Source organism: Carcharodon carcharias, chromosome 10 (assembly GCF_017639515.1).
Source record: "Carcharodon carcharias isolate sCarCar2 chromosome 10, sCarCar2.pri, whole genome shotgun sequence".
In the NCBI taxonomy this organism is placed as follows: Eukaryota; Metazoa; Chordata; class Chondrichthyes; order Lamniformes; family Lamnidae; genus Carcharodon; species Carcharodon carcharias.
In genome coordinates this window covers 171505916-171531374 of record NC_054476.1, presented here as the reverse complement: position 1 = coordinate 171531374, position 25459 = coordinate 171505916, and the positions used below count along the sequence as shown (strand labels likewise).

The 25459-nt window shown below is 39.8% G+C and overlaps 2 protein-coding genes across 3 annotated transcripts in view; one reads left to right on the top strand and one right to left on the bottom strand.

The window, feature by feature from the left end:
- Positions 1-6963, top strand: part of si:ch1073-145m9.1 — a 38708-nt gene extending 31745 nt beyond the window's left edge. Inside the window, exons 6-7 of the mRNA XM_041196826.1 lie at positions 4321-4493; positions 4577-6963. Coding sequence (XP_041052760.1) covers positions 4321-4493; positions 4577-4642 — 239 coding nt within the window. The 3' untranslated portion in view covers positions 4643-6963. The remainder of the gene's footprint in view (positions 1-4320; positions 4494-4576) is intronic.
- Positions 6964-14541: 7578 nt separating this feature from the next.
- Positions 14542-25459, bottom strand: part of appbp2 (amyloid beta precursor protein (cytoplasmic tail) binding protein 2) — a 108663-nt gene continuing 97745 nt past the window's right edge. For both annotated transcript variants that reach the window (XM_041197969.1, XM_041197970.1), the window contains 3 exons: positions 23768-23958; positions 22149-22314; positions 14542-16115 (listed from right to left, as the gene is read on the bottom strand). In XM_041197969.1, the coding sequence (XP_041053903.1) occupies positions 15862-16115; positions 22149-22314; positions 23768-23958 (611 nt within the window). In that variant the 3' untranslated portion in view covers positions 14542-15861. The remainder of the gene's footprint in view (positions 16116-22148; positions 22315-23767; positions 23959-25459) is intronic.

Below are 25459 nucleotides of genomic sequence, written 5' to 3'. Positions count from 1 at the left end.
TTGAAAGGAGTGTTTGGGTCCTTGGACGGTGAGGAGAGAGGAAGTGAAGGGGCAGGTGTTGTATCTTTTGCGTGGGCATGGGGTGGTGCCATAGGAGGGGGTTGAGGAGTAGGGGGTGATGGAGGAGTGGACCAGGGTGTCCCGGAGGGAGCGATCCCTACGGAATGTCGATAGGGGGGTTGAAGGGAAGATGTGTTTGGTGGTGGCATCATGCTGGAGTTGGCAGAAATGGCGGAGGATGATCCTTTGAATGCGGAGGCTGGTGGGGTGATAAGTGAGGACAAGGGGGACCCTATCATGTTTCTGGGAGGGAGGAGAAGGCGTGAGGGCGGATGCGCGGGAGATGGGCCGGACACGGTTGAGGGCCCTGTCAACGACCATGGGTGGAAAACCTCGGTTAAGGAAGAAGGAGGACATGTCAGAGGAACTGTTTTTGAAGGTAGCATCATCGGAACAGATGCGATGGAGGCGAAGGAACTGAGAGAATGGGATGGAGTCCTTACAGGAAGCGGGGTGTGAGGAGCTGTATCGAGATAGCTGTGGGAGTCGGTGGGTTTGTAATGGATATTGGTGGACAGTCTATCACCAGAGATTGAGACAGAGAGGTCAAGGAAGGGAAGGGAAGTGTCAGAGATGGACCACGTGAAAATGATGGAGGGGTGGAGATTGGAAGCAAAATTAATAAATTTTTCCAAGTCCTAACGAGAGCATGAAGCGGCACCGAAGTAATCATCGATGTACCGGAGAAAGAGTTGTGGAAGGGGGCCGGAGTAGGACTGGAACAAGGAATGTTCCACATACCCCATAAAGAGACAGGCATAGCTGGGGCCCATGCGGGTACCCATAGCCACACCTTTTATTTGGAGGAAGTGAGAGGAGTTGAAGGAGAAATTGTTCAGTGTGAGAACAAGTTCAGCCAGACGGAGGAGAGTAGTGGTGGATGGGGATTGTTCGGGCCTCTGTTCGAGGAAGAAGCTAAGGGCCCTCAGACCATCCTGGTGGGGGATGGAGGTGTAGAGGGATTGGACGTCCATGGTGAAGAGGAAGCGGTTGGGGCCAGGGAACTGGAAATTGTTGATGTGATGTAAGGTGTCAGAGGAATCACCGATGTAGGTGGGAAGGGACTGGACAAGGGGAGAGAGAAGGGAGTCAAGATAACAAGAAATGAGTTCTGTGTGGCAGGAGCAAGCTGAGACGATCGGTCTACCGGGGCAGTTCTGTTTGTGGATTTTGGGTAGGAGATAGAACCGTCCAAGGTTGGGCAGCTATCAGGTTGGAAGCTGTGGGAGGGAGATCCCCAGAGGAGATGAGGTCAGTGACAATCCTGGAAACAATGGCTTGATGTTCAGTGGTGGGGTCATGGTCCAGGGAGAGGTAGGAGGAAGTGTCTGCGAGTTGACGCTCAGCCTCCCCGAGGTAGAGGTCAGTGCACCAGAAAACAACAGCACCACCCTTGTCAGCGGGTTTGATGACAATGTCAGGGTTGGACCTGAGAGAACGGAGTGCAGTAAGTTCAGAGAGAGACAGGTTAGAATGGGTGAGAGGAGCAGAGAAATTGAGACGACATATTCGCGCCGACAGTTCTCAATGAAAAGATCAAGAGAAGGTAAGAATCCAGAGGGAGGAGTCCAGGTGGAGGGAGAATATTGGAGATGGGTAAAAGGATCCGTTGAACTGGGAGAGGACTCCTGCCCAAAGAAGTGAGCCCGGAGACGAAGACGGCGGAAGAAGTGTTCAGCATCATGCCGAGCCCGAAATTCATTGAGGTGAGGGTGTAAGGGTATGAAACTAAGTCCTTTGCTGAGCACTGAACGTTCAGCATCGGAGAGGGGAAGGTCAGGGGGTATAGTGAATACACGGTTTTGTTTTTATCTAATTAACTAGTTGGAGCTGCAAGCAGAGCCTGTATAAACCCAGTTTTAATGCTGGCCTAAAACTCACCTTCTTCCAACCCAAACAGCAACTTTTAGTTAATTACTAAATTAAAGAAAGACAAGACTTTAGATAGAAATCAACCCTTAAATTCCCTCAGTCACCAAACCCCAACTTAAGCACTCTAGTGCTGCCCAAAGCAGCACTACAAGAGCAGGTCAGAGGCTGGGAATTCTGTGGAGAGTTACTCACCTCCTGACTCCCGAAAGCCTGTGTACAATGTACAAGTCAGGAGTGTGATGAAATCCTCTCCACTTGCCTGGCTAAGTGCATCTCCAACAACACTCCAAGCTTGATGCCATCCAAGACAAAGCAGCCTGCTTGAATGGCACCCCATCTACCATCTTAAGCATTCACTCCCTCCACCATCAACACACAGTGGTAGCAGAGCGTACCATCTACAAGATGCACTGCAGCAACTCATCAAGGCTCCTTCAGCAACACTTTCCAAACCCGCAAACTCTACCACCAAAAGGACAAGGGCAGCGGATGCATGGGGACACCACCACCACCACCATCTACAAGTTCCCCTCCAAGCTACACGCTATCCTGACTTGGAACTATATCTCTGGGTCAAAATCCTCGAATGCTCTCCCTAACAGCACTGTGGGTGTTCCCACAGCACAATGGACTGCAGTAGTTCAAGAAGGCAGCTCACCATCACCTCCAAGGGTAATTAGGGATGGGCAATAAATTCTGACCAGCAATTCCCACATCAGTTAGCCTTGGAGGGATCACCTTTCTTGCTGGGTTTCTGTGCCTCAAAGAAATGTAAATTTGTTGTAAGCGATATATTAATTCTTTAAATCCTAACCATAATTTCTCTTCTGTCATACCTTTTCAATGTAGATTCCCAATCTACCAAATTGCCCCTCATACTTGCATTGTTTATTTTGTTTAGATTTAAAAGTAGTTTTGGATAGAAATACATCACTTTCAAACTTAATGTAAAATTCCATCATATTATGGTCACTCTTCCCTAGAGGCTTCTTTAGAATGAGACTATTAATTAGCTTTTTCTCATTGCACAATACTGGGTACAAAATAGCCGGTTCTCTAGTTGGTTCCTCAACATATTGTTCCAGAAAACCATCTTGAATTTATACATTTAATGGAGTTAACAACCCTTTTCCCAGACTTGCACATTCTACCAAGAAACCCTTTTGTTTACAATGGTGCTTTTAGATTCTTTGATCTGGGAACTACATGAATAATCCAAATCCCTTATTTTAATAACTGTAGAATTCCTGTCTCTACCAAACTACCAAAGATGGGTCATCTGTTGTTTAAGTTAAGTTTTCTCACTTCTAACCCTCACCTTATTAAATAAAGAGGTTACCCTTTGAAACTGTATTTACCCGAGTTCTGTTTGAATTGCACATACTGCAGGGATTTTCAGTTTCTCAATCAGATGTTTCCATTTATCCAAATTTAACACATTCCTGAACCTGTTATTTTCTAAAACATATGAATTATGAAATCAGATTTGCAACAATATACAATAACCATCTGCAAATCAAAGTATTCTGTAAAATTATGACTGATGCTACAAAATAGAACCATTAGGCTATGATTATTACAAAATAATTTTGTACTATTACAACACAAGGTGGGTAAATACAGAGTTTAACCCAAAGTTAATTTGCACTGTTTCACTTCATTGAATAGTGACCATGAAACCATTGTCGATTGTCGTAAAAGCCCATCTGGTTCATCAACCTCCTTTAGGGAAGGAACTCTGTTGTCCTTACCCAATCAGGCCCACATGCGACTCCAGAACCAAAGCAATGTATTTGGCTCTTAACCGCTCTCTGAAATGGCCTAGCAACCTACTCAGTTCAAGGGCAATCAAGGATGGGCAACAAATGTTGGCCTTGCCAGCAATACCCATATCCCATGAAAGAATAAAAAAATCTGCGTGTCAGCAAATCAAGAAGTTGAACTTGCATGGCATTCCCCTTTGATAATTCTAATCAAAAGGTTGCATTATGCTGACAAAACATTCAATATGTGCAAGACCACTATTTCTGATTTTCAGGAAACTTTCACTCAAATTCTTTGTCTAATCTAATGTGCTTCCAGCTGCATCCCTCTCTCTCCCTCCCTCCCTCACTATTTTACCTCCTCTCCCATTTTACCAGATGAGGATTTATAAATGCTGATTGGTCTGGATTGACTTTTACCAATTTTTCAGAAGATCAACATTTATTCTAATTATTGGATCAAAAATATTACATTTGTTTAATAAAAACTATACTGGATCTTTAATGACTTCTGAATTTAGGTCAGGTCAAATATTTGAATGCAAATTCAAAGTCAATTTACAAAATATTGTTTGCATTTTGGTGAAATGATGTCACCGTTAAATGTGTAATATCCTGCCTACAGGTTTTAAGACTCCTGTAGGAGCATTTGCTATCTTTGGATTACACGTTCTTCCTATTTGGCTGTATGGTTACTACAATCGAGTCCTATCAGCAGCATTTCTGATGCCTTCTACAATGCAATGGCTTGTAACTGCATTTCTTGTTGCTGGAAGACTTCTATGTATGGCTGTGGAGGTAAGAGCAAAAAGGCTTTTTTTTAATTAAAAAAAATGACTTTTCCAGAGCAGTTAATTCAAAGACTTTTGTTTTCATTTTAGTTCTGGTGTCTTTGGATTCATATTATGTACCTCATACGAAATGAGAAGGAAACCCAAGGAAAGTAATGGACTGAATGTAAATGCACTGAAGGCAATTTGGGTTGTTCAGGAACATGATTTGTTAATTCAACATTTACAAAAGGCAAATTTTCCTGGTTAAGGTAACTGGATCCTGTAACAATTAAGTATAATTAACATCTAAGTTCTCACTGGAAGTGGGTTGTGTACTGTTTACAATTTGGACCTTTGGGACGATCCCCTCCCTCCCCTTTTTGCAGGGGTTATAGGAAGGCAGAAGAAAAGGTGTCATTAAAATTATTCTTCTCTGTCTTGAATCGTTTTCTTATGACAACCAACAAATTACATTTGTGGAGGTTTTTTTTAAATAAATGGATTTTCTGTGTTTTCAATTAAAACATTCATAGGGTATTTGCCATTTTTGTTAAAGGTTTTAAAAGCCTTAGTTATGGGTTAGTTGATACTCAAGGATCAAACTGTTGAAATCAATTGTACTTTCAGTTTAATCGAAATAGCAAATTCTTGACAATGCAAACACCCTATCTTCCATTTAAATAACCTAATAATTAAAACCATATTGGAAGATAATTTAGGGTGAAGATATGCTCCTATTTTCACTTTTTGGTGCAAAATGGTTTTTTTAGGTATTCATAGCTGAGCAAAGTAGCAACTCCCGAACACTCCAGACCAGTAAGATCACCTCAAGTACCTAGTTATAGACTGCTACTTCACAATGGATATAGTGCAACCCTAGATTGGTGCAAAAGGATATTTTAAAACTAGATTTACACTACAACTGCAGCAATCTCAGTCACAGTTTTGCTTTGAACTGACACTGAAGTTTTGTTGTAAGTTCAGAGGCTGGGTCCAATCTGCCTGTAACAAAGTGGTGCAAAAAAGGTAGTACAGATGGCTTCATAATGACAGTAAGCAGGCGAAGAGTGTCTAAACTGTCCACAGAGACATCTGGGGCCTTTATTAAAAAAGCTTTTCATTTTTTGATTGTTACTAGAAAATAGTTGATGTAGCTTAATGGCTCCCAAAATTAAAACAGTCATCAGGGAGCAGTGTTCTGCTCTGTGCTGAACATGGCTGAAGGGATGAAGTGAACTCAGTCAGCAGAACTGGGCTCTGCTGAGCACTGTACAAATAGTAATTTCCAACTAATAGCTACAGTGTACCCTTAGTAAAATTCCTATCTGCTTCCAAGTCTCCACGGTAAACCAAAATGGTTTTGCTTCTGAGGGCCACAGCTGATTCTAATGAATGACACAATGAGGAATAATCTTGATTTGTATCTTTTCCAGCACTGGGTGACAAGTGGGAGATTTCTGAGCTAGGATTTGCTTCATATTACAACACACTTGACTGGTGCTTGAATTACCCTGTTTGACCACAATCCGACTGGGAAAATTTAATACATGGTGGTTTGTATTATTTGGAGTTAGACTGTCAGCTAAACATCTTGCCAGTTAATAACGATTGCAGCAACTTTTAAGTTGTCAGAAGGAATTAAGCTATATATAGGAAAACACAACTTTGTTCTCATTGCTAACAGTTTTTTTTCCTGCTGAGTTTGGAGACCAGAAACAGGAAATAAATTGCAAATATCCTAGAAGGCAGAAGTTAAAATTGAAAAAAAAACTACCCGAAAATGAACTTTTCCTTTGTCTTTAAAATGGAAACAGAAACATGCTTTAGATTTGTCCATTGTTGTTGTGTTCGTTTTTATGAAAGTTTGACTCAATTTTCTCAGACTAGTAGGCACCTGAACTTGAATCTTACGAAACAAACAGTAGGATACAATCTGCAATGCACAAAGCCCCAGTTTTTAGTGAAGTAGCTAATATTTTTGCATTTCAAAAAAAAAAGCAATTTATAGCAACAGCCCCTAGCTTGAGCAGCAGAGTCAGACAGCATTTCCAGTTGTTACCCAGCAACTATACTTGAAATGGCTAAACTGGGTTCGCTCTGATGCTGCACCACTGCAAGATCTTATGCAATAGTCATTTGATCAAAATAGTGTGAAGGGAGAAATTTGCCTCAAACACCCTCAGAAGGAGAAATAATTAGTACAGAACCTTCAAGGCTACAGCAGAAATGTTAACATTGCAATGTTCAAATAGTTATTTGGAACTAAAACTTTAGAATTTTACACATTGAAGGCTAAACTGTGAAATGCTGCAAACTGGAATTGAGACTATTGTGCACTGTGCTTTGACTTCTACATTCAGGAAGGATATCCATTATAGATTTCCACAAGAGAAACCTCAATGGTTGCGATGACTTCCGAATTTGAAGTTATGAATTAGAGTGATGTTATTTGCTACATGCTTTTGTGATTAGGCAAATTAAATTGTTAATTTCAACAGGTTCCCTTTCATTTATTTGTGATTCACCTTGAAGTAGTTGCATCTCTAGCCCTGTTCTTTATTAAAGAAAAGATCTCTTCCACTTAAAGTGCAACATTTATTTGTAATGATTATCATAAAGCACTGAGTTTATAGGTTGGATTTCTCACTCCATTATGCTTGAGCTGTGCTGCTCAGAGATAACTCAGTGAGGTATCTTCCTTCAAAAAGAAGGCTAATCAAAAAACTTCTCCAGATCCTCATCCAAGCTGGTAGAAGTTTCAATTTGTGCTATTTTAGAACAGGCTGTATTCTGAAATGTTTGGGGGGCAATGGGGCAATGGAGGTGAGCGGAGGGGAGGAAAAGAGGATTCACACCCTTGATTTAAGGATGAATATTTTTTCTATTTAAAAATTTTGTTTTCAAATAATCTCAATTTAAAGCATTGCATATGCAGGCTGATAAATATTTTTGCTTTAGATAAATGCAGTCAGTTTTAATCCCTAAAGAAAACTTTCTAGCCAATGTGTAAAAAGCATTTATATACCATCTTTCACGATCACAATGCACTTAACAGCCAATGAAGCACCATAAGCGTTGTCACTATTGTAATGTAGGAAACACAGCTACACAAACAATGTGCTGATGACCAATTAATCAGTTTTTGTGATGTTGATTGAGGGTTAAATGGTGATCAGGGTAATAGGGATAACTCTCTTGCTGCTCCTCAAAATAGTGCAATGGAATCTTTTACATCCACCTGAGAAGGCAGATGCGGCCTTGCTTCAATGTTTCATCGAAATGATGGCAACTATGACAGTACAGTACTCAGTCAGTACTGCACAACAGTGTCAGACTTCATTTTTGTGCTCAAATCCTAGAGTTGCACTTATATAAGTGAGAGTGCTACAACCTGAGCCACCATTGACAGTGTTGAATATCCTATTTTTATAAACTATAGCTAAGGAAAATTGGCTTCCCCCTCCCAGATGATAGCCTTCAGTACAAAATCACTGCCAAGAACCTGTCTGTTTGGGCACTTATAGGAGGTGGTCTCATATCAATGCAAAGCTAACTTATTAAACCAACTCTAGCAATTCTTACACCACGTTTTACATTCTCTCCAATGTATGTTGCTTTAAAACATCTTGTTGGAAAAAAGTTTTAGAAGTAACTGGGTCACAATTCCCCATACCTGCAATCATCTATTTCAAAGTTGGCAGTTGTGAATTTTAAATATTATGTAAGAACACTTAATAAGGCAGTCTGCTGCCATAAATGCTATTAAATCTGAAAGTTCAAATAACCAATGTGAAATACCGCTGACAATACATATGCCTCAGATTGCCAGCTTTTAATGCACTTTACAGTGATGCAGCGATTACTTATTCAAGACTCAACGTTTTGATCTCAGGTCTTGGAGGGATACCAAAGCGCAGTATTTGTTCTTGAATAATTAATTACAAATGATTAATTAACATCGTTTTCATTCATCCCAATATTTGTTTAAACAGTGAATGCTGATTGGCTAGGAGTACAAGTGCTGAATTAAGAAATACACTGTCAACCCTTTGAGATTGGTCTGGAGTTCTGCTAAACGCTAATTAAGCTAGTTTGTACAATGATTCTGCCAAACCACATGTCCTCATCACAGTTTTGATAAAAAGACAGGAAGAAAAATGCAAAAACTACAAGGTGATGTACCTTACTATAATTTGTCAATTATCATTTGAAAGTATTCCTGCTCATTGGACTCCTTTAATACTAAAATAGTCCAATGGTCCAAACTCCTAAGTGTACAATAGATAGGCTTATCACAGAAGATATGATTGAACAGCATAAGGTTTAATCATTCAGCATTATTGGCTTACAATAAATTGCTTGCATAAACTCTCCTAAACTGCAAAACACAAAATTATTGTTGGGTCACACAAACACAAAGAAAATAGAATATCAGTGCTTATAACCATGATTGACACTTGGGCCAATTAATCGGCAGCAGCAAGAAAGGTGAGCATGAGAGACTGGGACTCTGATTTACATTACCAAAATATTTTCAGGTACTCATTTTTGATAAAGCACAGTGATTACCACTATTTAGTGTAAACCTTTGGCATATGGTGTAGTAAGATCATCTCAGGCCCTGAGAGAGGATCATAATTCCAATGGATAGGAACATGGGATCACATGGGCTCACGATCACAAAGCACTTAATGGCCAATGAAGTACCTTAAGTGAGGTCACTGTTGTAATGTAGGAAACACAGCTATACAATTGCTCCAGCATTCAGCTAGATCATGGCCAATCTTCTGCTTCAACACCATTTTTCTGCACTATCCCCATATTCCTTGATATCGTTAAAATCTAGACATCTATTGACCTCGGTTAAGTATACGCAGTGATGGATTTCCAGAGATTCACCACCCTCTTGAGTGATGGAATTCCTCATCTCAGTCTTAAATAGCCTACCTCTTATTCTGTGACCTCGTCCCGATTCTAGACGTCTAGACCCCCCCCCCCCCCCCACCCCTTAAGTCCCCTTCCAAACCAGGGGGAACATTCTTCCTGCATCTATTTTGTCAAGCCCTGTAAGAATTTTGTATGTTTCAAAGAGATCACCTCATCTAAACTGCAGAGAATACAGGCCCAGTCTTCTCAATCTCTCCTTGTAGGCCAATCCCACCAACCCAGAAATCAGTTTGGTGAACCTCATCACACTCCCTCAATGGCAAGTATGTCCTTTCTTGGGTAAGGAAACCAAAACTGTATACTCCATGGGTTTTACCAAGACTCTATACAATTGCAGCAAAACATTTTTACTCCTGTACTCAAATCCTCTTGCAATAAAGGCCAACATACCACTTGCCTCCCTAATTGCTTGCTGCAATTGCATGTTAGCTTTCAGTGACTCATAAACAAGGACATCCAGGTCCCTTTGGGCATCAATATTTTCCAATCTCTTTCCATTTAAGAAATCCACTGCATTTGTTTTTCCTACTAAAGTGGATAACTTCACATTCTTCCACATTAAGTTTGATCTGCCATGTTGTTGCCCGCCTACTTAGCCTGTCTAAATCCCCTTGAAGCCTCCTCACAATTTATTTTCCTACCTAGTTTTGCTACATCAGCAAACTTGGAAATATTACATTTGTCCCCACATCCAAATCATTGATATAGACTGTGAAGAGCCGGGACCCAATCATCGATCCTTGCAGTACCCCACTAGCTACAGCCTGCCAACCTGAGAATGACCCTTTTATTCCAACTCTGATTTCTGTCTGCTAACCAATTTTCAATCAATGCCAGTATGTGCCAATCCCATGTGCTCTAATTTTGTTCATTAACCTGTGTGGGACCTTATAGAAAGCCTTCTGAAAATCCAAATAAAACACATCCACTGCTATTACAGCCTCAAAAAACTCCAACAGGTTTGTCAAACATGACTTCCCTTTCAAAAATCCATGTTGACTCTGCCCAATCCTACCATTCTTTTCTAAGTGTTGAGTTCTTACATCCTTTAGAATAGATTCTAACATTTTCCCTACTACTAATGTCAGGTTAACAGGTCTGTAGTTCCCAGTTTTCTCTCTCCCTCTTTTCTTATATAGTGGGGTTACACTTGCTATCTATAAATCTGCAGGAATCAATCTATGAAATTTTGGAAGATAAGCATCCATTATCTCCACAACCACCTCTTTCACCACTCTTGGATGTATTACCAGGTCCGGGGATTAATCAACTTTCAGTCCCATTAATTTCTCCAGCCCTACCTTTTTTTTAAAACTAATTTTCCCTTGGTTGTTTATTCTCACGAGTCCCTTGGTTCTTGAGTATTCCGGGGAGATTTTTTGTACCTTTCTCAGTGAAGACAAACACAAAGTATTTGTTTAGCTTCTCTGCCACTTCCCCATTCTCTGCTATAAATTCTCCTGTCTCTGCCTGTAGTGGGCCCATATTAGTCTTTGCTAATCTTAGCCAAGACAAATATGGATCCACTACAGGCAAATCTTTTCCTTGTTACATACTAATAGAAGCTTTTACAGCCCATTTTTATGTTTCTCATTAGTATATTTTAATACTCTATTCTCTCTTTCAGTTTCTTGGTCCTCCTTTGCTGAATTCTAAAATGCTCCCAATCCTCAGACTCACTACTTTTTTGGCAACTTTATAAGCCTCTTCATTTGATTTAACACCATCTTTAACTTCTGTTTGCCATGGATCACTTTTCCTGTTGGATTTCTGTGCCTCAAAGAAAATGTAAATTTGTTGCAAGCAGTGTATTAATTGTTTAAACACTGGGAAATTACATTAAAAAGGTATGACAGAAGAGAACCAATGGCCAATGTACCACAGCCAATTTTTCCCCTCGCACCTTCGTAGTTTCATTTGTTTAGATTTAAGACTGTAGTTTTGGGTAGAGCTACATAAAACTTAATGTTAAGTTCTACAATATTATGGTCACTCCCCTAGAGGCTTCTTTACGAGATTATTAGCCTGTTCTCATTGCACAATATAGAGCTAAAACAGCCTGTTCTCTAGTTGATTCCTCAACATATTGTTCTAGACAACCATCTTGTATACATACCAGGAATTCAAAACGAGTGCCAATTTGGTTTACCCAGTCTATGTAGATTGAAATTCCCTGTGATCACTAAATTATCCTCGTCACATGCGCCTCTAATTTCCTGATTTATACTGTGCCTTACGTTACCACTACTGGTTGGTGGCCTATAAACAACTACCAATGTTCGCTACCCCATGCCGATTCTTAGCTCAACCAAACTGATTCTATAATCTTGATCTTCTGATCCAAGAATCCCATTAACATACTGATCTCATTTTTTAACAACAGCGCTACCCTAATACCTTTTCCCTCTCCTTCCTAAATGTCGACTACTCTTGAACATTCAGTTGCCAGTCCATCACCCTGCAGCCACATCTCCATAATGGCAATTAGATCATACCTGTTTACTTCCATTTGTTTCGTCACTTCTTCCACCTCGTTACAAATACTGTGTGCATTCAGATAAGAGTGCCTTTAATTCTGTCTTTTCATTATTTTCACAACTGCTAGTCTTATTCTGCTGGCACACTCTTAAGTTTGCATGCTGTGTCCCTTACTACCACACTCAGATTTTCAAGTCCTTTATTGCTGTCTTGCCTTGACCTCTCGCTTCAATTTACTAAATCTTCCCTAACCTGATCCCTCGCTTCCCACTTTAGTTTTAAGCTCTCTCTTCCACCCTAGTTATACAACTCACTAGAACATTGGTCCCAGCACTGTACAAGTGATGACTGTCCCACAGGACAGCTTCCACTTTGCCTAGTACTGGTGCCAGTGCCCCATTAATCAAAACCCATTTCCCCCTCACCAATCTTTGCGCCACGCATTTAACTCTCTTATTTACGCTATGCCAGTTTGCTCATGGCTTAGGTAATAATTCAGAGATTGTCACCTTTCAGGTTCTGCTTTTTAATTTAGCCCCTAGCTGCCCATGCTCTCTAAACAGAACCTCTTTCCTAGTCCTACCTATATTGTTGCCATCTGCATAGACCATAACAACTAGATTATTCCCCCTCCCACTGCAAGTTCCTGTCCCATCCAGAGCGGATGTCCTGTACCCTGGCACAGGAAAGACAATACAGCCATCTTGGTTCATGGTCAGCTGCAGAGAACTGTGTCTATCCCCTGACTATACTGTCCCCTACTACCACTACATTCCTACCAACTCCCTCCCACATGAATGACTGTGTACCATGGTGCCAAGGTCAGTTCACTATCAACCCTGCATATCCTGCTTTCACCCATGGCTTCAAGAACCTTGAATCTGTTGGACAATTGCAAGGGCTGAGGCTCCTCCACTTCTACCTTCTCGATCCCCACAGCTGCCTCCTGGCTCAAAGTGTCCAGCTAACTTTCCCCTTCCCTGATGTGTTGCTGTGCCTACAGCTCAGCTTCCAGTTCAATGACTCTGACCCTAAGTCCCTCCAGCCAGTCACTTACTGCAGATGTGTTTACCTTGGATCACACAGTAGTCCATGAGCTTCCACATTCTGCTGTCGCCACAAATCACCTGCCCTGCCATGTTCATAACATTTACTTAATTATTTTACTGATTAAATTTTATTGTCTCTAGTCCTGCCTGTGCTTATATTCTTATTATTTCAATAAATATTCTACTTACCCCAATTGAAATTTCCTGGTTAAGTAAATAGGAAATACTTACCAGCCAATCTATTAAGCTTTACTAGTAGCTTTACTACTGATAGAACCTTACAATTATTAAAATTACACAAGTTTTGAAAAATAAAGGAGGAAAATATTCACCAATCAATCAACTACCTGTATTCCTGTGACGTCACACTTTGATATTTTTAAACAGTATGTGGTCAGTCTGCTCTGGAGCCATAGATTGGATAGCTATTTTAAGTGCTGCTGTCTGTCTCCAGGTCCTCCTCTCTCCTGCTCTTTTTTTGATGATGAAAGTAATTAAAGTCATCTTCAATTTACATTTCTGGTCTCCGCTTCCACTTTACATTTACTGCACAATGTTATATGAATCAAATATAGAAGTTACCTGGGATGCGCAGTATATCTTTCTATGCCAGGCAGAGTCAACAGCACACGGCAGATGTAATGTTACAACAAACAGATATTCTCTGTTGTACCAACTCATCAGAAGTTTATCAAAAAAGAGCTATTAGCCACAACTTGAGGTCTATTATCAATGCGACTATCTAAGTGTACAGTTATTGTGCTACAAATTCTAAAAGGGAAGTTTTTAAAAAATCTGTTGATACAAATAGAAAAGATTGCAGAAATGTTGGTTTACTAACAATATGCATCTGTTGTAAACCAAACCATTTCATGCTATTTTTACAAATGTAAAATATAGTTTCCTATACAATGTTTTTAGTTAGTGAAAAAGGGTACTTTTATACAAACCAAACAAAACCTCCACTTCTGCTCTATTCCAGTTGCTCAAGAAAATTACTGGATAATTTGAAAATTTTAGCTAAAAATGAATCAATAGAGTATATACATTTGGTGGTATTATCAACTGAAAAGTTGGTTGTTGTATGTCAAAATGGCCTGGAATATCCATATGCATATAAAATATTTTGCACCTGATGCTAATTAACATTAGTTTCCTACTTTATGACCACACTACCTTATCCTACAGTGTCCTTTACCATTCTGAAAATATATTACTCTTGTGGCAAAACCATGAGTAACTGTTCCGGGTAGCTTCCTACTATATGCTACCATAGCAACTAAAAAGTATTGATGACTCATGCAAGCATGTCTATGGCAGTACGGCTTTCATGACAGCAGTTTGATGATGGACAGTTTTATTCCCCTACATCCCCCTTCTCCCACCACCCCACCCTGCCTCTTAATTGGGCTCTTTAAATAGTTTGTGAACATTTTGCATTCAAAATTTTCGTAAACAAAATGCAGGTAAAGCAGCCTTTTCCAGCTAGTTACACCCCTCCGTGCACATAATTAAACACATCGAAGCATTCATTGAAAAGGCACCTGCATTTAACAATACAAATGAATTCAACAATCAACTAAGAAGCAAAGACTGAAATTGTGCATGAACACTATATTTAGCAGATCAATAATGTTTATAGTAGTACAGTTACAGAATATCACAATGTTTGTTACAAACATAAGCAATAATGGTTTGATGGTCGCACATAATGTTGGGCGCTGCAGCCTGTATGTCATTACACTAAAAGTCTCTGTACACAAATAATGGAATTACTAAAATGAAACACAAAATTGTGATGTCATTGTATAAATTCAGCATGGCACTATAACATGGATTCCTGCTCAAGTATCTTTGAGTGTCTGCTTGTCATTTTGCTTTAGAACAGCGGTGGCTGAATATGGTAATAGTGTTAAGCCATTGCTGTTAAAGCAATTCAGGAAAGTACAAAAATAGTACTGTTTAATTAAATGTGCAATAAAATGAACACCGTTGACCTTTTTTTCATTTCCATATCCTCAAATGTTATCAAAACTTTATTATTCACTTAATGCAGAACATGGCAACATTATTCCCAAAGAGGAATATAAGTTGAATTAAAAAAAAGGATGACACAAATGGTACCTAAAAACATCAGTTAGTGACAACTGAACTTGTGCACCACAAACCAACTTCTAGATATATCCTTTAATATTTCAGTTTAAAAAAATGTGCACTTCAACAAACTCACTAAGGCCACTCATGCTATAGATACCTAGGAATATAATGACATACTGTAATGTACAGCAAACCTATCACAGTGCCCTTAAGGATGTCATTTTGCAATTGGTGACATAGCAAAATAATCAGGACTAACTGTGACTCTGTGGAGGCAGGCAGTGCAATGGCACCTGTTAGCATACTTCACAGGGAACTGCTATATCTTTCAAGATGAAAAAAATTCAGCCAATAGTCAGCAAGGCGTGAATGTTTGAAATTCACTTCCACATCTTGAAATGATTTGATTATGCATTAAGGAATGGTTGGATTACTACTCAAAAGTTATTTATGTGGTCAGCAGCAAATGGCTGGAAATATAATTAAAATAAAATAGTAAAAGGCTGCAGCTGCAAAATAACTTCACTTTAACCAATGTTTATGGCATTTAGGTGCCGAGACAAATCCTCCATGTCATCAGCATTTGCAAACTTTATTAGACAATGACATGCCACGGCGACTGTTTCCGGTCAGTTCTTTCCTAGTCTTGTATCTATTACATGAAGTTTTTTTCCATTACCTTTACCTCTGAGCTTAACACCTAAATGAAAGTAATTACCCTAATGGTATGAAGTGTAGTTACTGGATTGTTTCCCAGTATTGCTTCTCCCTCCTAGTCCCGGGAATAAAGACTGTATGTGACAATTTAATCCTGTTTGATTCTCAGCAACCTTGTGCAATTGCAGGCTGAGCTAAAAGGAACGATCTGACCACTTCCTCTGTCGATTGTGTGCTGCCATTTACATCCTCAAGGGCATCACTGATGGCAAACTGTCGATCCCGCAGGCGGTTCCAGTTGGACAGAATATTATGGTATTCAAATACTTTCTCAAAATTGCCAATAGAGTTGTACAGTTTGATGAGACCCCTGTAATCATACTCCAGTCCACTGTAACCTTCTCCAAATAATTTCTTTCCTGCATGCAAACACATCATACAGAACTTTATTATTTGCTGAATGAACAAGACTAATTCTTTTAACTGGAACACAATCACGATCAAGCTTTTTTGATAAATTTAAGACATGAAAATTATGGTTAATTTACCTTTAAACCAAGGTAACTGACCTTCATACATATACTGAACTTCATTGAAAATCTCAGGAGCAAAGTTTTGGACCATAGCTTTATAATAGACCCGAACCCTGGGGTGGGTGGGGGGGGGGGGCGCAGCAGGGAGGGGGCGCATTAGGAGAGGTGGTTGACTATTTGGTTTAACAGGTAGAGTTTACAATGAAACTTCTGACAGGGAAAAAGGCAGTGGAATTTAGGGAAATAATTCCAGAGAATGAAGGAGAGGTCATTGAGTGCTTTGCCACCGATGGTAAAGGTTGAAGATGTGGAAACATTCCCCTTCCTGCAACTCTGACCCGCTGAATATATGAGGTTGGAAACAAGTGGAAATGTGGAGAGATCATAAGAGGAATTTGAATGTGATGCACTGGGGATGGGGAGCCAAGGAGGTGGGTTTTGAGTGCAGCTTGGAATGGAACTAGGAACTAAACTGAACTTCAGGTTGTTTATACACACCCACAATTTGATAAGAATGACATTTAGACACAATAACAAGCACTGTAATCAAGACAGTAACTGAAAACCACACAGATGAAAGTTCACCCTATGTTATGCAAAAAATCAAGAGCCTGTAGTTGAAAAATAAGAGGAACCAAGACATGTTTTGATAGATTTAGGGCCATTTTAGGGCACTGAAAGAGAAGCCATCACAGGAGATGTATTGGCTCCACTGTAATAAGTAGGAATGTTGTACTTCAGAAGAGAAACAAGTTGAAGATGATGTGGTTGATATCTAATACCATAAGCAGTCAAAGAGGGATAATGCACCATGGTGACGGTCATACAGAATGCCATAAGTAACTTTTACCAGGATGATTTCAGTGCTAAATGTGGGGTGGAAGCCAGATCAAAGGGGTAATAACAGGGAGTGGGAGAATAAGTACGGAAGTGAGTAGTATGAACACATTCCAAAACCATAGAAATGAAGGCATGGTTGGAAATAGGATGGCTTTTGGTTATAAAACCTTGTGATGTTGCTAAACAACATGTAACACCCTCTATTCTTTCCAAAGCCAAAATCATGAAGCCGAGTCAAATAGCCCGGACCACATTAATTTTCTATAGGTATCAATGAACCTTCAATAACAGTGTAAATGAAGAAAAGGCAAAGTGAAAATAGTGAAGTTAGCTAGTTACTATGAAGGTGCTCAATGGCACCAGTGGTGTGGGGGGCTGGGGGGTGGGGGGGGGTGGTGCCAAAAAGCAGCATGCAACTCAATATGCTACACAGAATATGAAGTCAATATCCATAATTGAAAGAAGGAGAATTTCAAGTGGCTTACCCAAAATTTTAAAAAACCTTCAGCAAAGCTTTGCTCGAAACAGCTTGGTCTTGCTGGCTTTATAATTTCATGATGTGGCATGGCATAGTGTTTTGAATTAGCAGAGAGGGGGCCAATTCAATTTAATTTAAATAACTAGAAGTTGATGCCACACTAGGTTCCTCAACGATGTTGCATATTTTCTGACCTTATTTTTTTGTTAAATGCAAGATGCTTAACCAATTTTTGTCAAATGAACACAGCTCAAAGAACAGGCATGTTCAGAGATGCAAAGAGTGTATTGCCCACCTCTTGTGGGAGAATCTAAAACTGGAGGTCGGTCACTGTTAAAATAAGGGGTCGCTCATTTAAGACAGAGAAGAGAAATTTTTTTCGCTGAGGGTTGAGTGTCTTTGGAACTCTTCTTCCACCACCTTTGAGGGAGAGAGTCTTTGAATATTTTTAAGGTAGAGCGGGAGAGATTCTCGATTAACAAGGGGGTGAAAGGTTATCTGGGGTAGGCAGGAATGTGGGGTTGAGGTTACATGCAGATCAGCCATGATCTTATTGAATGGCGGGGCAGACTCGAGGGGCCTAAGCTCCTAATTCGTACGTATGAGGCAATGTGATTAAGAGTCCTCCAAATGCAGCAGCAAATCTAAAAAGATTTTGTACATCATCAGAAAATGTCACAGTGGATCAGGGAATGTGCTAAAGTCAGAAGGGAGGATACCTAATCTTGGATAATTTCCTCACTCCTTTAAAAAAAGTTACTGTCAATATTAACCTGCCACCAAGCTGTAGACGAGCTAAGCGATCCCTCAACCAAAGTTCAGATCAAAGCTTTGCTGAAGTATTTGCAACAATCTTCAGCCAGAAATGCTGAATGGATGATCTATTTTGGCCTCCTCCCAAGGTTCCCACCAAGATAGATGCCAGTCTCCAGGTAATTTGATTCACTCCATGTGATAACCAAAAAAGCGGCTGAAGGCACCAGAAACAGCCAAGTCTATGGGCCTGATGTTGACAACGCAGTTGTGGCACTGAAGACACATTCCAGAACTAGCTGCACCCTTAAGCAAGCTGTTCCACTACAGCTACAAGACTAGCATCTAGCCGACAAGGTGGAAAATTGCCCAGATGTCTTGTCCACAAAAAGTAGGACAAATCCAATCGAGCCAATTACTGCCACATCAGTCTACTCTCAATTATCAAAGTGCTAGAATGTGTCATCAACACTGTTGCCAAGTGGCACATACTCAGCAATAACCTACTCACCAATGCTCAGTTTGGGTTCTGAAAGGGCCACTCAGCTCCGGACCTCATTACAGCCTTAGTCCAAACATGGACAAGAGAGAGCTGAATTGCATGCTTAAGAGTGTGAGTGACTGCCCTTGACATCAAAGCAGCATTTGATCAAGTATGGCATCAAGGAGCTATCGCAAAATTGTGGGAATCAGGGGAAAACTCTCCACTGACTGGAGTCTGAAGATGATTGTAGACAAAAGGGAAAACCACCACCTATAATCTACCTTTCCAAGTCACACACCATCTCAACTTGACACTATATTGCCATTCCTTCATGGCAATATCCTGGGTCAAAATCCTGGAACTTCTTCCTAATGGCACTGCAGCAGCTCAAGATGGCCACCTTCTCAAGGGCAATTAAGGATGGCAATGTTTGCTGGTCTCGCCAGCAACACTCTCATCCCAAGGACGAATGGAAAAAAAATACACGATGAGTCCCAAAGTTTCATGAGTGTCTCTTATTACCATGTCTAGGTGAAAGCAATGATGAAGATGTTCTGCAGGCTAGAGAGAAATGAGGCAGCTCAAAATCTCTTGTCGTCATTGTAGGAAAGAAACTGCAGAAGGGTCATCTACTGGTTCAGGGCCTAAACAAGCTAGTTGTTGAGAATGTAAATAAAGAAACAAGTTCCATATGTAGGAATCAACTTTGACATGCACATAAATGCCATGTTAAACCTGTACTCAGATTATAGTCACAGAAGTCAGATCTGCTGCCACTGTAGAAAGGTGAGTATGAAGAAGATGCTGACAGTATGTATGAAGCAGCCAACCACTCATGCAAGGTATAGACAATGGGTGAACAAACGTGACAGACTTACAGCACTGAAACAATTGTCATTTGTGCAGAGATTGTGCAATGACTAAAGGGAGCATCAGGCACACAAAAAAAAACTTAATTACACCTTTGATTTACCTACTATATAGTATTTTGCAAACCCATCTTACTGCAAGCTGCTACACACGGCTATAACCCTACACACTGCTACAACCAGTTACTAAACAGTGCCATGCACATTTTAAAAACCTATTTATTTTGTAGCCATGTTTATTTCAGAATGCAGTTTATAATTAGTGATGAAAGTAGAAATTCTGTCTTCTCTTAAATTCTGAAAATCTTCACAAGAGTTAAAATGGAAATTCTTTTCCTTTTTCTTCATTTAACATGTTATTAACAAATTTGAGGGCACAAACCTCTGGAAGGGGTCAGACTCCATGGCCAGTGCTCACTGGTGTGGACATCAATCACAAGACTAGCAATTATTACCCATCCCTAAATACCCCCAAGAACCCTTTAAACTGCCCCTAATAAAACGCAACAAGGAGCATTGCAAGTGTGAAGGTGGGATAGGTCAGGGATGAAGCTCTCCCTTCCAGTACCCTTTGAACCCAAGCAAATCAAAGTACTGGTCCTCTTAAAGACAATGGGTTTCTTATATTTTAAAACTAGTCCATGCCAATCAGCTGAGGGTCAGGTTTCAATTACCATCAGATATCAAAAACAACTAAATGAACGCATGGCCAAGAAAAAAAACCTCACAGCTACCATTAAAAATAATTAGCAATGAAATCGGCTAATCTGGATACTTTTAGTATCTTGCTGCGTACTGCTTCGGTGTACAATTCCAATTGTAAATAAATTAGTTTTACCCTATCCTATATACCCAGTACCACGGGTGTGAGATATCTACCATTTTCTGGAGAAGGCAGAGAACATGGTGGATAGCCCGCTGTGATCTCCAAAAGCCGATATAAATAAAAATCTAATCGCCAATCCTTGCAATATGATATCAGGCATGCTTGTTTAAAGGTACAGGTTTCAGTTCCAATGAAAACCAGCCTTTCTGCCCTGCATACAACAGTAACTTGCTTTTCTTTAGCACCTTTAACGTAGTAAAATGTCCCAAGGCATTTTACAAGAACATTACCAAACAAATTGGACACCAAGCCATGTAAAGAGCTTGGTCAAAGGGGTTGGTCTTAAGGATCACCTTAAATATAGAGGCAGAGAGGTTTAGGGAAGGAATTCCAGAGGTCAGGATCTTGGCAGCTGAAGACACAGCTACCAAGGATGGAGTAATTAAAATTGGATACGTGCAAAATGCCAGAATTGGAAAAGTGCAGATATCTTGGAGGGACATAGCAGCTGGAAGAGGCTATAGAGATAAAAACCATAGATAAGGAAGGGTGAGGCCATGGAGGGATTTAAAAACAAGGGCGGGAATTTTAAAAATGAAATGTTCCTGGAGTTAGTGTTGGTTGCTGAGCATAGGGGTGATAGGTGAACAGGACTTGGCACAAATTAGGGTACGGGTGAAATTTTGGATGAACTCAAGTTGATCAAAATTGGAAGATGGGAGCCCAGCCCGGACAGCATTTGAAAAGTCAAGACTAGAGACAACAAAAGCATGGATGAGGGTTTCTGCAGATTAGCCGAGGCTGGTGTGGAGTTGGTCAATGTTATGGATCTGGAAATGGACAGTCCTGGTAATGGAGCAGATGTGGTCAGGAGCTCATCTTAGGTCAAATACAACACCTACTTTGCAAACAGTGTGGCTCAGCCTCAGACAGTTGCAAGGGAAAGGGATGAGGTGTTTGTGGTGAGGACTAATGACAATGGTTTCAGTCATCCCAATATTTATTTGGAGGAAATTTATGCTCATCTACTACTGGATATCTGACAAGCAGTATGACAAATCAGAGACATGATTGAGAAAGGTGGTGGTGAGGTAGAGCTGGATGGTGTCAGCAAACAGGTGGAACCCCACATTGCGTTTTCAGATGATGCTGCTGAAGGGCAGTATTTGGATGAGAAAAAGAAAAAAAATGATAAAAGGGTTAACGGTTCCCCAAAAGAATAGAGAGCAAATGTTAATAGCCATATCTTTACTTAAACTAGCAATCGTTCAGCAAGGTAAAGATTCAATATTAAGACTTTATTGAATATGAATGTATTGATGTTTTACCAAATTAATTAATCTTTGATATATATTATAACTTCATTGTAATTTAATGTGCTGACAATTTACACAATTTTCCTATCCCATATATCAAATATCAGACCACTAGGACATTAATATAAATATAAAATATATTTGCAGCTACCAGGCTACTGCTGAAGTTAATTAAGAACAGGAACTCCCAAGCAGAATGCTAGAGATCAAAGCATTTTGGAAGCTGTATGAAGCTTTTCCCTCATTTATCAAGATATAATTACAATCTCCATTCAAATAAAATAGCACATAATGAACACAGGTTTAATTGCTTTGGCATTGCATTCTGAAATTCAACTGATGATGGTACATACCTATTGCTATTGACCTCAGATAAAGTTTTTCAGCATCTTCAAACTGATTCATATCATAGTTATAGAGAGATGCAAGATGTCCCACTGACAGTGCCACTTCATAATCTTCTTGGCCCAAGAGTTGCTCCTTAATTTGAATTGCTTTTACATGCATTTCTTCTGCTTCCTATGAAAGCAATAAAAAGTATGTGATATCTATGCCAATTATAAAGATGTGAACAGTCTGAAGTAAATTTTCAGCACTGCCCATAACTAACTCCAAAATAACCTGCACAAAGAGCTATTTCTTTACACCCTGCAAGCAAAAGTGATTCTAATAGGTCTACCATAGTTTAACATCAATATGCTACTATAAGCCATCAGTTTTAAATGTTGCCAAGCAGCACGAAGATTTCATGCCGGCATTCACTGGTTTGGCATTACGAATACCACTTTACAGTCAATAAGGATGACTTGGACACATTCATTTATCCACCAGAGCAAACAGCCAGCAGACAGCTGCAAAACTTCCTAGTTTTGACCTACGTAAGCAAATGGGACAAGCAGCTTCTGCTCTATTTATGTTTGCTGTTGGCTCTACATCTGTTCTTGAATTCTGTAGCAGCAAAATACATTTCCTCTTTAGAGCACAAAGGTAGAATCATTATGTTAACTTATTTAAAGCTAATGATTTATTGATCAATCAAATGTGGGCAATCAATCAAAGCTCAAGTATTAGGAAAAAAAATGGATACCAACAAAGCTGTCACGTTTTAATTATAGTGTACCAGTATTCTAACTGTAACTACAGGTATTTCAAACAAGAAATCTAGCTCAATGTGTTGACATATCTTTGTCTCTAGATGAAATCTGGATATGCTCTTCTATCTTCATTCACACCTTTATCCCTCGTCCTATTCCATATCCCCTATGGCAGTTCTTTGTCTTGTAATATTGAGGCGTCACAACTCTAAGAAGTTCGTAATTCAGGGAAGCTCTGTGTTTATGGTGGGAGTTGCAGTGCAACTGTTTGTTCCTTGGAAGGGCTTCGACCAGTTTATTGTTTGAGCCACATGTGCATTCAGGCCCCTGCTGGATATGGTTACACAACTGAACTAAAATTAGATAGCAGCTACTGCAAAACATATCACAGTTAGCTGGGTCAGAATGGAAGGAAGAGCACCTGTTTTACTGTGGCAGATTGTATTCTCTGTTATTCTGTGAGAGATTCAGAGTATAGGGCAGTTGGTACACAAGGCACTCAAAGCCAGAGAAGAGCTGCAAACTTGTCAAGAGACATTAGCAACTTTGCTAAATTAATCAGAGTGACAGATAAGATTGATATGTTAGACAAATCTGAACACCAGTCGGAGAACTTTCTAATCCAAGAATAGAACCCGTAGCATCTGTTGCCAAAGCAAATTTCCATTTTTCTCATGTTAGACCTAATGACAGGGTTTCATATATGGCTAGAAAGAAGGCAGAAAGAAACACCAAATGGGTGTGGGACTCTCTGAAATGGGCCAACAACAATGTGCAAGATACTCGTACAATGACATAAAAGGGGAAAAGCCAAGAAGAAAATGGATTCTGAAAACTCGAATTGTTGACTAAGAAATCTGTGCCTCATTTAACATTACCTTGAATTTCCGCATAGATTGGTAGAGTCTGCCCAGGTTTCCATAGTGCTTTGCTGTCTGCACATTGAACTCGCCAAAGGCTTTCTTGGCTAACTGGAGCGACGAAAGGTGTAAATCATGAGCCTCCTGAAGAAGCCGTTGCTCAGTTTCCTTGTTGTGACAGTCAATAGCAATCTCCTCCAGTATAAGTGCTGCAAAGCAAACAAACGACAAAAATCAATCTGGAAACAGATTTCAAAGAGGACAGGACTAGCAAAAGTAACCCTGAGAATTCATTAATCCAGAAGATTGAAAGTAGACATTTACTAGACCGACTGCATTCAGTTCAAGAAGGTGACTATAGCGATGGGCAATAAACGTCAATCTTGCCAGCAATGCTGATATCCCATAAGTGAATTTTAAGAAACAAGGTCAGACCTGAAGTATACAGCATGGTTTCAATATTCAGGTGGAACCTAGGCCAAAAAAAATTCAGCTTCTCTTCCCTGTGTGACACCTATTTAATTCTCCCTCCCTGAAACCCTCATCCATTCTGCAGAGAATGCTTTGAATTTAGGATCAGATTTTTACACTTAATGCATGCCAACCATATCACAGTGAACAATACACTAGAATATTCAGACATGTCAGAAATACATGCAATTGATCCAATTGAAGGAGAGAAACAAGTTTAGTTTTGCTTTGTTAGTCACTTTATACTAATTTTAGCAATCAGAAAAAGTTTGAAAAGACAGAGTTCGATCTTTGCTCAGATGGTCTCCCTGAATCATAATATCACCACATTTATACTTAGGTACTTCTCTTTCTTCCAAATAAAATGTCAAACAAATAGATGATCAAACTAAGAAAATGACAGACATGTCATGTTACTTTATATCACTATTTAAAATAGGTGCCAAATATCTCAAAGAAACTAATACTGGTTCAAAGATGGGGACTCACCGAAAGTAACATAAGCAAAACAATGGTAAATAAAAAATAATAGCACCAAGAGTGACACACCTTCTGGGTCAGATGGCTTCTATCCCAGAGTTTTAAAGGAAGTAGTGAGAACTTTACAGATGACCTAACTCTAATTTTCTGAAGCTTATTTGAATCAGGAATCGTTGCTTTAGGTTGCAAAACTGCATGTGCCACTCTGCTAATTTTAGGTGAGGGGAAACCTAGGAAATATAGAACAGTTAGCCTAACATCCATTGTTGAGTCTATAATTAACGTTAGAGTGACTGAACACCTTGAAATTTTCAGTTGATTGAAAAAGCCAACGTAGCTTTGTAAAAATAGTCATGCCTACTGGAATTTTGTGAAGAAGTGAAGAGGTGAATTTGTTGAAAGGTAGTGGACAGGGGAATGTCTATGTAACTTATTTATATAGACTCACAGAAGACATTTGATTCAAAAAAGTCCCTCAGAAAAGACTGTTAGCTAAAGTTCTTGACAGCGAAATGGGGGCAAGTTATTGAACTAGTCAGGAAGTTGGCTAAGTGGTAGGCAACTGAGTAGGAATAATGGGCAGTGCTCTAATTGGCAGGATGTGACCAGTGGTGTCCCTCAAGGATCTGAGTTGGGTCCTCAACTATTCATTATATTTATTGATGACTTAGACGATGGAATAGAAACCCAAATATCCAATTTTGCCAAAGATAGGTGGCATTGTAAATGGTGTAGGTAAAAGCATAAAGTTACAAAGAG